The following is a 15,361-nucleotide window of genomic DNA, read 5'->3' on the forward strand; positions in this document are numbered from 1 at the left end:
TCTCTTCTTCCTTCCCCAGGTTGATTTCACCCGCTCCCCTAACCTTACCCAGTCTTTTTAAGAAACAGTGTTCAAATCTATTATCTCTGCTACCACCTGTGCTGAAGCTTAAGACTTGAATTTTCAAACGCTTAGACGATCTGTTCACTTAGATTCTTGACCACTACCTCAAATGACACACATTCTGAACCAAATTAATTCTTCTCCCTCTCTCAGCCCCTTCTCCTGCTTTCTTATTGCTGTTAGCGGCAGCACTCTCCTCGTAGTTATGCAGGCTGGAAGCCTGAGTCACCCTGCTGCCTGCCTACCTTAGTCCCTGTCTCCCGCATCTCATCAGGTAGTTGCAAAGTCCTATCTTGTCTACCACCTCTATCTTTTCCCTTATGCGTCTTTTCCCCATTCTAGCCCCTCATTCTCTCTCACGTGGGCTGCCACTGTGCCTCTCATTTTCCCCTCTCTCTATATGCCAGTGCTACATCCCTGCTTCTCCCCCTCCTGCCACCTGTTACAACTTGGGTCCTTTCCCTACACATCTCTCTAGATGCCACCTTCTTCAGGAGACTTCTGACTCCTGTACACCCCAGCCTGGGAGTGTTTCCTCTCCTTGAACTCCTCCCACCCTGCACCTCTTACACCATGTATGTTACCTTTTATCTTAGCTACTGATTGTTTTTCTTTTTTGCTACTGATTATTTTCGTAATGGCACATACAGTCACATACGGATTGTAGTGTATCTCAAAGGTGATTGATAATATTGGGTGCCCTAGAAATTATACTGACGTCTCTGCTCTCAATGGTCTCCATGTAGTATGTGGGGGAGGCTGCAGTCAACTTGAGAGTAAGCCTCTGGGGGACAAGGACTATACTTCAGTTACAGCACCCGGCACAAAGCTGACCCTGAACCAACACCCGCATGAACAAGCCATCGCTAGTTATGCAACCTCTTCACCTCATCGCTGCCTTTCTTGTGCCTCTTGCTGCACACAACCCCCCTCCCTCTCCAGGGCTGGGGTATTTGTGAGTACAGTGAATGCTGGGTCCACAGGACTCAATTATGGGGACTTCAGGGGATTTCTGATTAGCTCTTTGAGTGACCTTGGTGAAAGAACTTTGTTTCAAAGTGGCTGAAGTCCGTTTCTAGCTCAATGCTTTCTAGATTTAAACTGCTGCTTCTTAGCCAAAACTTGTAAAATATTTGAATGTCTATTTAAAGAAGAGTAGAACAAATCATGACACATTCAGGCTGTGGAATCATACTCACAGTTTTTAAAAAAATGTGTTATTTATTTAGGAATGATATAATGTTAAATTAACAAAGAAAGCAAGCTGCAGACAAATATGTATGCTATAATCCCTTTTTTCATAAACAAAAGGGAAAAAAAACCATGAATGTGTATGCATGATAGAAAGAATACAGAGAAAAGAGACAGAGAAGGGAAACACAAATTTGTTAACAAAAGTTATTTTGGAGAAAAATTAGAGGGAGATTATTAATTTGTCCTTTATACCCCCTAAAATCTCCTAAGAGCCAAACCACTTGAGAACAGCCCCGTGGAGTCACTGAGCGGGACTGAGAGCAAGAAGAAAGGAGCAAACCAACCCCCACGGTGATCATTCTTAAATCCTTCAACGTCCCCCTTCACCCAACTTCATGCCTATGCACTATACAAACTATTTGACAAGTCACTTACGCCCTGCAAAGTCTCCCTTGAATCTGTTCTCACACATTTGAGATTAAGAGAGAAGCCCCCACCTTCTCCACATGGGCTCCATAGGGTAATATATTGGTTTGCATAAAAAAATGCTTTTCCCACAAGTCAAGTGTCCCTAATTCTTTTAAAGGGGAAAAAAAAATACATGTATACATATACGTATGTATACACACACACACACATACACGCATGTACATATACAGAGAAGGCAATGGCACCCCACTCCAGTACTCTTGCCTGGAGAATCCCATGGACGGAGCAGCCTGGTAGGCTGCAGTCCATGGGGTCGCTAAGAGTTGGACACGACTGAGCGACCTCACTTTCACTTTTCACTTTCATGCATTGGAGAAGGAAATGGCAACCCACTCCAATGTTCTTGGCTGGAGAATCCCAGGGACAGGGGAGCCTGGTGGGCTGCCGTCTATGGGGTCGCACAGAGTCGGACACGACTGAAGTGACTTAGCACTTGGCACTCTGAGTTTTGACCATACAGAGTCAAGGCACACACAGCCCTCTAACCACCACTGAGATCCAGATACAGAATATTTCCCTTCCCCAAAACCTTTTTTATGCACTTTGTAAACAGCTTCTTTCTCCACACACAGCTCCTGTCAGCAACTAGTCTGTCTTCTGTCCCTGCGGGTTTTTCTCCAGAATGTCATCTAAATGAACTCGTATGCAGTGTTTTAATCCAGCTTCTTTTGCTCAGCATCATCTGAGATTTGCCCATGTTGTTGCATACAGCAGTATTTCCTGCCTTTGTGGCTGAGCAGATTTCCACTATATGGATGTATCCCAGTTTGTTTAATCACCCGTTGAAGGACACTAGGGTCTTTCAGGTTTTGGACATAATGAGTCAAGCCATTATAAACTTTTTCCTACAGGTTAAGGAGGAGACGCTCAAAGTCAAGCAGGTGGGGGCGTAGGAGGGAGGTGGCTAAAGGCTGGACTGAGCCGCCATGGGGTCCGAGCAGAAAAGCAGAGGGGGGCTGTCTTGACCTGGGCTCAGGCCTTGGTCCTCTGGGAGAGGAGGTGCATTTCCCTCACAAATCCTCTTCCAAATCTTACTCAACACAGAGTTAATAAACATGACACAAATTTCTGAATTCCTAGAATAGCAATTTTGCTTGGCAAGAAACCACACGCTCTCACACAATAAGCATATGTCAAGCAGGAAAACAGGGACGTGGGGGCGGGAGGTGGGGGCGGGGTGGAGGATAAGATGAGCCCAGGCCAGCAGGGTGCGGGCGCGCCGGCTCTGGGCCCTGACCCCAGGGGCTTACCTGTCTTGGGTCCATGGCGCGCCCCAGGCATGTTCCGGTGCCCGCCCGCAGCCAGCAGCGCGACCCTCCGCAGCTGGACCTTTCCCAGGGCAGGCCGTGGGCCTCCCAGACGCAGGGGGCGCCTCTGGAGTCGACTCAAGCCCGGGGAGCAGGGAGCTGGGAGCTTCAAGCCGGGAGCAGGACTGGGAAATGGCTCCGGTTCAATTTCACTTTCGTTTCTTCAAACGGACCTCCCTCTTTGGAAAGTTTGGCCGAGGGGCGGGGCTTGCGCAAAGGAGCACGAGAAAGTCTGGTTTCACTCCGATTACAAGTTTAATCCTTTCCTTGCATGAGAACTGGGCAAGATACGCTTTCTTTAGAAAAACAGCTATAAAATACTGAGCTCATAAATCCCTCATGGCTGTCTCAGGAATACATGGGATAAAGGAAACTGAGAACAAAGCCCCCCTGCGAAACCTAGCACTGGAGAAAAGAGTCTGGGGCTGTTTTCTTACTCCCAGATCCTAAGATGACCGCGTGTCTCTAAAGTGGAAGGGGGGCCCAAAGCTCTTCAGGTGACTGACTGTCCTCACTGAACTATTTACCCATACTCGAGCATATTAACTGATGTTGTTGCAGTTAAAATAACGGAAAAGGTCTTTTTTCCCTTGCCCTGAGTTCTTTTTTTTTTTTAACTGTTTCTGATCAGTAGTCAATAACCAAGACTAACCTGATTTGTAAATTAAATCCTGTACCTCAGACCTTGCAGGAGCTACCTTCTGCATCTGTTATCTTTTAACTCTATGCTAATCACATCCTGTGTTTGGTGCTCACCTTTCTAGCACTCTTTTTGCAGACCACTCTTTGTAGTTCTTCACCTTTTTTTTTTTTTTTTGCATTACAGAAAGGAGGCCACAGTACAAGTCAAGAAAGACTATGGACCCAACAACTGGGCTACCAGACAGCAGCCAATGACAGTGCAAGAGGAAGAATACAAGACCCTTACACCTTTGCTCTTCATCGCTGACCCCTGACTGTGAGCCTCATCCATGGAATCCAGATTCCTCCTAGAAGCGGAGCACAATTCTTGAAGAACAAGCCTACTCTGCTCTCCCTTCCACTGGCTGAGGATTAAAGCCACCTTTCTATTTCCTCCAAACTCTGTCTCTGTATTTTTTATTTGGCTTTAGTGGGCAGACAAAGCCAAGATCGTGGCTGCATCAACATGACCACATAACAGCCAGCATGTAGTGTAGCAAGATAATAATATCAGCAACTGACTTAAGGATCTACGCCACAAAACCATCCGACCTTTCAGCATCCATCCAGGCAAGGGTGAAGTCCTTTACATGCCTCATCTCTTTTTTTTCGGCGAGCTCCTGCAGTGGAAGTGGGAGTCTTAACCACTGGACAGCTAGGGAAGTCCCACCTTATCTCCTTAATCTTCACAACAACTCTGCAAGGTGGGCATGATTCCCAAATTACAGATGTGGAAATGGAGGCTCCACCAGGGCCATGCTGCTGCTAAATCCAGGTCTGACTGCAGAAAGTCACTCTTCTACACTCCATCATGTTACATGATGGCTTTCAAAAAGATAACTTTTGTTGCCAATTGATTTCATGATCAGGCTTATATACCTGCTCTATTTTGTCCAAGATGTCTAGGAAAAGATCAGTTCTAATGCTCAACAGCTCTCTTCCCCGCTCACCTGTGAGAATTCTCTTTTTCTGTATTTCATTTCAATTTTATCCCCACTGTGTGAGTGAAAAATATTGCCTGCTGTATCAGTTAAGCAAAGGACGTTGCAGCTATCAAGTCATCACATTAGAGCTATCCCAATAGTGAGCCCTGAGGGAACTCAGGCTAAAAACTATGCCCACCATCCAATCATCCAACTCCAGCCCTCTCCTCCAAGTCATGGAGGAAACTCAGGATAAGAAAACACAGGCTATATCCAGTTTTCTTTAATTAACAATAATTTCTTGATGTTCTGACTACCTGGTCTTTGTTAAAATAACTAATATATATCCTGGCATCTCCCTTATCTCTGGAGCAGTCTCAGAGTTATCCGAGAGGCCGTGTCCTAGGCTTAAATCCTCAGTTTTGTCCACTGAATAAAACACAACTCTCAACTTTTAGGTTGTGCATTTTTTTCAGTGGACACTGCTTATGAGATTTACAAGGCAGTCCCTTCACAGCACTGTCTCCAGCTGACGCCCTTTCTCGCCATCCTCTCATTCCACTGCCCGAGTTGGTGCGAGCTGCGCCCCCCACACCCCACAACTTCGCATTTCTGGTGTAGTGCTCCTTCCCTGCCAGTGCCTTTGTGCATTCTAGACTAGCCTTAAATATACTTCCTCCACAGCTTCTGGTGAAAGTCTTTCAAGATCTGCTTCAGATATTATCTCCAAGGGAAGCTTTGCCCCACTTTCGGTGGGGGAGGGGCTGCAATTCGTGGTTCCTTATTTTGTGCTTCTCTCTTACTTAACACTTACCCCTACTAGAGCACTTTCACCATCCTCTGAAAATGCCACTTCTTCACTCATTTAACAGAGACTTCACTAAACACCCAACACATGCCACACACTGTGCTAAGCACTAAGGACATGAGACAAATAAGAGTCCTGCCCCTTCAGCTAACAGTCAGCCTGGTGGGGGAGACCAATGTTTCACACGATCATCACAATGTTATGAACTACTTGTTTATATATCAGCCTTTAGAGCTGTAAGGTCTTCTCCTGGGGCAGGGAACTCCCCACATTCCCTGATAGTGGCCTTCAGGGGGCTGGTTAGTTGACTGAATAACAGACTGCTCTGTAGAAAAAACAATGGGCAAAACAGCGGCACACGAATGTCACAAGAGGAAATTAAAAATATCAGTACACACAAGAGACAGTGCTCTATCTCATCACATTAAGGAAATGCAAAGCCAAGCCTCGGTGAGTTACTGTCCATTATCAAATAAGCACTTTAGCAGCTGATGAGAGCGCATGAGAGCAAGGGTACAGAACAGCTCCTAGTTATGACAGGAAACCTGGGAAAGGTGTGAATCTCCACACCCCACAATTCAGCAATTTCACTCCTAGACCAGGACACACATACAACAAGCTGGTAGTTGCATTATTTATAGTCGCTCCCAACCTGAAACCACCCAAATGCTCTTCAAAAGGAAAATGGATAAATGGTGACATCTGCCTATGAGAGAATATCATACAGCAACAAAAAGGAAAGAACTATAACCACATGTAACAGGGTGGTTAACCATCTAACCATGATAGTTAGTGAAAGAAGCCATATACATATGACAGGGTTCCACTTATAAGTCCCAAGTGAGAAAAAACAACTATAGTATACTCTGCATCAAAGACAGGATGGTGGTTATCTCTAGGGTAGGAAGGAGAGGTTTTGACTGGAAAGGAATGTTCTGGGTGCCGCTGATATTCTAATTCTTAATGTGGGTGGTGGCTACATACATGGCTTTCCAATAATTCATTAAGGCATACACTGATGCTTTATGCACCTTTCTGTAGGTATGTGCTGTACTTCACAAGTTTAAAAGGTTAAGAACAACAGCAAACTCTTCCTGTAGCAATTCCAGTGTCTTCTCTTTTTCATTTAAGTAAAATGAGTTATGTCTCACCTCTGCTTTCTTGCCTTCAAGCTAAACAATCCCAAGAATCATCACCTTCCACAAGAATCATCCAGAAAAGCACTCATCACAGCTACTGTGCAGGGAAGCTGCATCGCTGTTGCCTCCATGGCTTTGAATCGAACCCAGGATGCAAGGGGGAAGACGGAAGGCGAAATTTGTTTCCTAAACAGAGAGTCAGTGTATGCCTTGAAAGAACAACTGCTCTTGTCACTTAATCTCAGCAGCTCAAGTAACTGCAAACAGTCTTATTCATAAATATTTCATCTCCTTGCCCTCAGTGATTGTTTCAGCTCCCAGAGGGTCGTGAGGTGGTGACATCAGTCTTTGTGCTGTTCTACTGTAGGGGCCTGGAGAGTTGGATGAAGTTCTTTTAAAAAGTAACCTAAAGAATTAATAACACTTTAACTGCAGTTAATTTTCTTGTTGATTGCAAGAAAATTAGAGATGAGCAAACATGGTCAAGTGTGAAAGTATTAGTCGCTCAGTCGTGTCTGACTCTTTGCGACCCCATGGACTGTAGCCTGCCAGGCTCCTGTCCATGGAATTCTCCAGGCAAGATTGCTAGAGTGGGTTGACATTCCCTTCTCCAGGGGATCTTCCTGACGCAGGGATCAAATCCAGCTCTCCTGCACTGTAGGCAGATTCTTTAACATCTGAGCCACTGGTGAAGCCCACATGTGGTCAAAGCTACCCCTAAATCTCCACTGTTAATTCACCAGTGCTCACCCTTGCTGTTTCCCCTGTGTTTCCAGGCTCCATGGACACACATATGCAGCTCTCCTGACACAGGTGCCTACCTCCCCAGGAGCTTGTGACTATCTGCTGCCTGGCAGTAGCCCCAAATGCAGGACCTCCTGTGAACATACTGCCTAAGGTTACTTGCTAACAACTGCCTAAGTGACAAGAGTTACTGTCTAGAATTAGGTATTACTCCAAAAGCCCCCCATTCAGTGTCCTCAGAAATCTGGCTTCCACATAACACTGACAAGCTCTGGCTCCATGTGCGCCTTTGGGGGCCTGGCCTTGCCCAGTTATCGGGAAGGACATGTTATCATCTGGACTACTGGGTTGGTTTTTGTTTCCAGACCCTGCTACTCTTGTTTTTGAACTATATAGTGACTAGTGAAGTCGCTCAGTCGTGTCCAACTCTTTGAACTATATATATAACTGTTAATCTCATTTTATAATGATTAATTTGGCTCATTGTGGATTTTCTGTTTAACCTGACTACCTGCGTGTATGCACGCTTCAGTAGTGTCTGACCCTTTGCAACCCTATGGACCACAGCCCGTCAGGCTCCTCTGTCCATGGGATTCTTCAGGCAAGAATACTGGAGTGGGTTACCATGCCCTCCTCCAGGGGATATTACGGACTCAGGGATCAAACCCATGTCTTTCGCATCTCCTGCCTTGGCAGGTGGGTTCTTAACCACTAGCACCACCTGGGAAGCCCCTTACTGCGTGCAGGGATGCATATTTACAACTGTCTTTCTAGTCTGTAATTTCCCGTAACCAGACTTTTCTGCACATATGGGCTATACCCAGTTGGATCATCTATCTCCCTACTGTAAAGCAGACGTCTGCAAACTCCTTCAATATTTGCTCATACAGCAGATACTGCAACAAAAATGGACTGCCTGTGAATGTGCGCAACTGAACTTGCAGCACGTTATCAAAAAAGTAATGAACTACTGAGCTATTTTAAATACTAGCGCACTATTTCAGAAGAGGATCTGCACCTAAATAAACTCATGTTCTTATCTTAACTCCTAGGAAATACGTAACAAGCAATTCATAGAGTTGCTAGGCATACATTTATTGCCTTCTTTTTTTGTTGTTTCAATGTTTAATCACTGGGTTTTTTTTTCTACTAGACAGCTACTGCCACATCAACATAATTTTCACAATTCCCAGGGTCTTCCTGTAATAACCTGACTTGCTTCGATAACCTATAAGGCTTCCTGTGGGCAGAACAGTGAAGCCGCCCACCTGGTTGAACAGTGCTCCCCAGCTGTCTATATGCTGATGTATATTCTATTAAGGGTATTGACTAGACTGGCTTTTGAAGTTACAAGAAAGCAAGAGACGCCTCAGGTACCCTCCGAAAAAACACAGGTCTCCAGAAGTGGCCTCTACCTGCTCAAAGTTACCCAGTAAATGAAGGAAGAAAAATAGTATTTATCAACTATCTATAGGCATTGTGGTAAGTATTATATTTTAAAGATATACTAGTAATAATGCCAAAATAATATGAATAGTAATGGCTTACCTGCCCGCGCTGAGTATTTTACATGTAGGTTTAAAGCGGGAATGTACATTTAGTCTCACACACACTGCACATGCACAAGATGACCACACGGCTTGTGGTTTCATGCACTAAGCTCTGACACCCTGAAACCATGTCTTCTGTGCTAGGTTGGTCTGGCGAGAATTCTGACTGGCTAGTTTGGCTCTAGCCAGAGAGGCTCAGCTACTGGTCCACATCTGGGTTCCACTAAGACAAAGTTAGACTGTTAGTCTAGTTAGAATTGGACACGGAACAGCAGACTGGTTCCAAATTGGGAAAGGAGTACGTCAAGGCTATACATTGTTACCCTGCTTATTTAACTTACATGCAGAGTACATCATGAGAAACCTTGGGCTGGATGAAGCACCAGCTGGAATCAAGACTGCCAGGAGAAATATCAACAACCTCAGATACGCACATGACACCACCCTTATGGCAGAAAGCTAAGAACTGAACTTCTTGATGAAAGTGAAAGAGGAGAGTGAAAAAGTTGGCTTAAAACTCAACATTCAGAAAACCAAGATCATGGCATCTAGATGGGGAAACAATGGAAACAGTGACAGACTTTATTTTGGGGGGGCTCCTAAATCACTGCAGATGGTGACTGCAGCCATGAAATTAAAAGACACTTGATCCTTGGAAGAAAAGCTATGTTCAACCTAGAGAGAATATTAAAAAGCAGAGACATTACTTTGCCAACAAAGGTCCATCTAGTCAAGGCTATGGTTTTTCCAGTTGTCATGTATGGATGTGAGTTGGACCATAAAGAAAGCTGAGTGCTGAAGAATTGATGCTTTTGAACTGTGGAGTTGGAGAAGACTCTTGAGAGTCCCTTGGACTGTGAGGAGATCCAACCAGTCTATTCTAAAGGAAATCAGTCCTGAATATTCATTGGAAGGACTGATGCTGAAGCTGAAACTCCAATCCTCTGGTTCCCTGATGAGAAGAACTGACTCTTATGAAAAGACCCTGATGCTGGGAAAGATTGAAGGTGGGAGAAGGGGACGACAGAGGATGAGATGGTTGGATGGCATCACTGACTCGATGGACATGAGTTTGAGCAAGCTCTGGGAGTTGGTGATGGGCAGGGAAGCATGGGATCCATGCAGTCCATGGGGTCTCAAAGAGTTGGACATAACTGAGCGACTGAATTGAACTGAACTGAGTCAAAGTCCAAAGAGGGGACCTTCCCTCTCACTCTTGCCTTCTCTCCGTTCTCTCCCCTAGGACCTAGCCTATGAGTGGCTGCGCTCAGTCCCAGCTTCCCGCAAGGGCAATGTCCTCATCTCCATGGCTTGTAGGAAGCAGAGGGGCCAAGTGCAATACTGTTTGAGGCAGGCCTGAGGGCAGCCCCTGTCCCCCTGCCCCCTGAATTCTGCAGTGTTTCCTGGGGAAATGGGCAGAAAGCCTTTGCTTTCTTTACTTTTTTCATTAAGCATCTAGCCTTAATTGACCAGTTTTCATCCTGCCTTCACAACAGTATTAGAGGAACTGTAGCTTGCCCACTCCCTGTAGATGAAGAGCTGAGACTGAGGAGGAGACTGGGGGTCAGTAGGAGAAGGGAAGGTTGAGGGGCTTTTGTGGAACTGAATTTCAGTGGATTGACTTTCTGGGAATTGACCTAGAGCCATTTCCAGGTGACCACAATTTTCTTCCCAAATGGAATAAGGCTTTGCTAGATTGAGGGCAAGAGAAGAAGGGGGTGACAGAGGATGGAATGGTTGGATGACATCACTGACTCAATGGACATGAGTTGAGCAAACTCAGTGAGACAGTGAAGGCCAGGGAAGCCTGGCGTGCTGAAGTCCCTGAGGTTGCAAAGAGCACACAACTTAGACAGCAATCCCATGGACAGAGGAGCCGGGTAGGCTGCAGTCCATGGGGTCGCTAAGAGTCGGACACGACTGAGCGACTTCACTTTCACTTTTCACTTTCATGCATTGGAGAAGGAAATGGCAACCCACTCCAGTGTTCTTGCCTCAAGAATCCCAGGAATGGTGGAGCCTGATGGCCTGCCGTCTATGGGGTCGCACAGAGTTGGACACGACTGAAGTGACTTAGCAGCAGCAGCAGCAGCAATGACAAGTTTAGAAAAAAAAAAAATTTCCATCTATGCACACAGTGGAGAAGGTGTGTGAAGACATGGCAGAGAGAGATTTGAAGATGCAGGCCTTGAAGATGGGAATGATGTGGCCACAAGCCAAGCAATGCAGCCAGCCACCAGAAGCTGGAAGAGGCAAGGACTGATTCCCCCCGAGAGCATCTAGAGAGAGCACTGCCCTTTAACACTTCCATTTCAACCCAGTAACACTACTGACTTCAGATTTCTAGCCTCCAGAACTGCGAGAGAACAGATGTCTATGGCTGTAAGCCCCCAAATCCGTGGTCATTTGTCACTGTAGCTGCAGGAAGCAAAGACACCATCCTCTATAGGTTGTGCAAATCAGGGCGCTCTGGGTGAAGGACTAGCACAGACCTTGCTGTGCAGCCAAGATTTCTGCACTTTGGGGGCCGCCAAAGAAAAGGCGGAAAGAGAGCAGCTGGCACAGAGAGCATGTGCACAGTCACGCTTTCCACTTTTCAGTTACAGTCCAGCCTTCTCATTTCCGTCCAGCACAATTACATTTAAGGAAAGGTTATTTCTATAATATAACAAAGACTACTGATCATAAACCAGCAGCCAATATCATATCTAAAATGGAATAATTAGGAATTCCCACTAAAACAAAAAATAAAGAGGGCCACCATTACCACCATAATCTTACTTCCTCCATTCTGAGATGTACTCCAAACATTTCTGATATTGGGATGTGAATTACATATTGCTGTTGTTTAGTTGCTAAGTCATGTCCGATTCTTTTGTGACCTCATGGACTGTAGGCTGCCAGTCTCCTCTATCCATGAGATTTCCCAGGCAAGAATTCTGGAGTGGGTTGCCTTTTCCTTCTCCAGGGGATCTGCCCGACTGAGGGACCAAACCCATGCCTCCTGCGTTGCCAGGTAGATTCTTTACCACTGAGCCACCTGGGAAGCCCATGAATTATATGCATGGATATTACATATTGGGATATTTCAACTAGTAGCCCCTAAAACTATCATTAAATTGATAACATGTTCTTATGCTCAGTGGTCTTAAAATCAAACAAATATGGTATTTAACATTATTCTGAAAATCCTAGCATATTCTATAACACAAAACAGAAGAGATAAATTAACAAAAAAGGAAAGAAAAACATTTTCAGATGATAATATCATAATCCTAGTTGATACAAGAAGATTGAAACTCTTTGGATCACCATCAGTTAAGGAACATGGCTGGATATAAGAGAAATATACAAAACACAACACTTCCTTACATGAAAAGCACTATATTCCTAACAGCAAATAAAACATTTTAAAAAAGGTAAACAGAACTTCCCTGGTGGTCCAGTGGTTAAGAATTCGCCCTGCAATGCAGGGGATGTGCTTTCATTGCCTGGTCCGGGAACTAGGATTCCACATGCTTTGGAGCAACTAAGTCCACATGCTGCAACCACCGAGCCCGCATGTCACTACTGAACACGCCCGCCAAAATTTAAGTCTGTCTGCTGCAGTGAAAGCCCCCACATGATGCAAGGAAGACCCTGCATGCCACAACTAAGACCCGAGGCAGCCAAATAAATAGACAAAGTTTTTTTTTTAATTAAAATTAAGAAGGGAAATATGGGAATAATTCTAAACAGTGTGAAGAGCTTAACGTATTAAAATGTGTGGAAAAGTACAAAACTCTGTTGAGGAATAACTGTCTTAAACAGAAGGATACATCAGTTACAAATGTGATGGCTGAACAGTTTATGACTGCCAATTAGTGCCAAATCAAACAGCACTTTACTGCAAATTCTAATGAGGTTAGGGGCAGTAAGGAGTGGTTGCCTGACAAAATGATTAAAGTTCAAGTGCAAGAAAAAACAAGCAAGGATAGCCAAAATACTTCGTAAAAAGAGGACAGCCATACTGACTAAATCAAAGCAGTGCTAGTATAATACCAGAATGGAGCTACAGAGCAGAACCACATTTCCTAATAGGCCCTAGTGTGTGTACAGATCCAATGCATGACAGGAGCCAAAAGCAGCAGCAAGGGGAAGATCAATTAGTCTATATATGGAGCTTGGCTAATTGATAGGCTTTCTAGGACAAAAAAAGATCTATTTAACCCTCCTAGACTGTTGGTGGGAATGTAATTTGGTACAGCCACTACGGAGTACAGTATGGAGGTTCCTTAAAAAACTAAAAACAGAGCTACCATATGACCCTGTAATCCCACTCTTGGGCATATATTTGGAGAAAAACATGACCCAAAGGGATGGTGGTGGTGATTTAGTTGCTAAGCTGTGTCTGACTTCGGGGACCACATGGACGGTAGCCCACTAGGCTCTTCTGTCCGTGAGATTTTCCAGGCAAGAATACTGGAGTGGGGTTGCCATTGATATATGTACCCCAATGTTCACTGAAGCACTGTTTACAAGAGCCAAGACATGGAAGCAACCTAAATGTCCATCAACAGAGGAACGGATAAAGAAGATGGGGTACACATATGCAATGGAATATCACTCAGCCATTAAAAAGAATGAAGTAATGCCACTTGAGCAAAATGGATGGACCTAGAGATTGTCACACTGAGTTAAGTAAGTCAGATACAGAAGAAGAACTATCATATGACATCCCTTATATGTGGAATCTAAAAAGAAACGATACAAATGAACCTACTTACAAAACAAAAAGAGACTCACAGACTTAGAAAACGAATTTATGGTTGCCAGGGCAGAGGGATAGTTAGGGAGTTTGGGAAGGTCATGTACACACTACTATATTCAAAATGGATAGCCAACAAGGATAGCACATGGAACTCTACTCAATGTTAGGTGCCAGTCTGGATTGGAAGTGGATTTGGGGGAGAATGTGCTGTGCTTTTTGGGTGTTAGTTCTAAAAGGTCTTGTAGGTCTTCATAGAACCGTTCAACTTCAGCTTCTTCAGCGTTACTGGTTGGGGCACAGACTTGGATTACTGTGATATTGAATGGTTTGCCTTGGAAACGAACAGAGATCATTCTGTCGTTTTTGAGACTGCATCCAAGTACTGCATTTCAGACTCTTTTGTTGACCATGATGGCTACTCCGTTTCTTCTGAGGGATTCCTGCCCACAGTAGTAGATATAATGGTCATCTGAGTTAAATTCACCCATTCCAGTCCGTTTTAGTTCGCTGATTCCTAGAATGTCAACCTTCACTCTTGCCATCTCTTGTTTGCCCACTTCCAATTTGCCTTGATTCATGGACCTGACATTCCAGGTTCCTATGCAATATTGCTCCATACAGCATCGGACCTTGCTTCTATCACCAGTCACATCCTCAACTGGGTATTGTTTTTGCTTTGGCTCCATCCCTTCATTCTTTCTGGAGGTATTTCTCCACTGATCTCCAGTAGCGTGTTGGGCACCTACTGACCTGGGGAGTTCCTCTTTTGGTATCCTATCATTTTGCCTTTTCATACTGTTCCTGGGGTTCTCAAGGCAAGAATACTGAAGTGGTTTGCCATTCCCTTCTCCAGTGGACCACATTCTGTCAGATAGCATATTCAAAAGCAGAGACATTACTTTGCCAACTAAGGTCTGTCTAGTCAAGGCTATGGTTTTTCCCTAGTCAAGGCTATGGTTTTTCCTGTGGTCATGTATGGATGGGAGAACTGGACTGTGAAGAAGGCTGAGTGCCGAAGAATTGATGCTTTTGAACTGTGGTGTTGGAGAATACTCTCGAGAGTCCCTTGGACTGCAATGAGATCCAACCAGTCCATTCTGAAGGAGATCAGCCCTGGGATTTCTTTGGAAGGAATGATGCTAAAGCTGAAACTCCAGTACTTTGGCCACCTCATGCGGAGTTGGTGATGGACAGGGAGGCCTGGCGTGCTGCGATTCATGGGGTCGCAAAGAGTCGGACATGACTGAGCGACTGAACTGAACTGAACTGTGCTGTGCTGTGCTTAGTCACTCAGTTGTGTCTGACTCTTTGTGACCCCCATGGACTGCAGCCTGCCAGGCTCCTCTGCCCATGGGATTCTCCAGGTAAGAATACTGGAGAGGGTTGCCACTTCCTTCTCCAGGGGATCTTCCCAACCCTGGGATCTAACCTAGGTCTCCTACATTGCAGGCAGATTCTTCACTATCTGAGCCACAGTGGATACATGTACATGTATGGCTGATTCTCTTCACTGTTCACCTGAAACTATCACAACATTGTTAATCAGCTATACACCAATACAAAATAAAAACTTTTAATTTTGAAAAAAAAAAATCAACATAAAGCCTTTACTGTTGTTCAGGTGCCCAGTGACGTCCAATGCTTTGTGACCTCACGGACTGCAGCATGCCAGGCCTCTCTGTCCCTTACCATCTCCCAAAGTTTGCCCAAGTT

The 15,361-nt window shown here is 44.9% G+C and overlaps 1 protein-coding gene and 1 long non-coding RNA gene across 13 annotated transcripts in view; one reads left to right on the forward strand and one right to left on the reverse strand.

Moving 5' to 3' along the window:
- Positions 1-15,361, reverse strand: part of ADAR (adenosine deaminase RNA specific) — a 51,623-nt gene that overhangs the window by 24,002 nt on the left and 12,260 nt on the right. For 2 of the 12 annotated variants that reach the window (XM_069543607.1, XM_069543570.1), the window contains exon 1: positions 2,997-3,331. The exons of the other annotated variants lie outside the window; for them this stretch is intronic. In XM_069543607.1, the coding sequence (XP_069399708.1) occupies positions 2,997-3,011 (15 nt within the window). In that variant the 5' untranslated portion in view covers positions 3,012-3,331. Of the gene's footprint in view, positions 1-2,996; positions 3,332-15,361 lie in introns of those variants that run through there. 12 annotated transcript variants of the gene reach the window in all.
- Positions 3,252-4,134, forward strand: LOC138415276 (uncharacterized). The gene is made up of 2 exons (XR_011247169.1): positions 3,252-3,550; positions 3,880-4,134. It is a non-coding gene; the product is annotated as an uncharacterized lncRNA (long non-coding RNA).

Source organism: Ovis canadensis, chromosome 1, assembly GCF_042477335.2.
Source record: "Ovis canadensis isolate MfBH-ARS-UI-01 breed Bighorn chromosome 1, ARS-UI_OviCan_v2, whole genome shotgun sequence".
In the NCBI taxonomy this organism is placed as follows: Eukaryota; Metazoa; Chordata; class Mammalia; order Artiodactyla; family Bovidae; genus Ovis; species Ovis canadensis.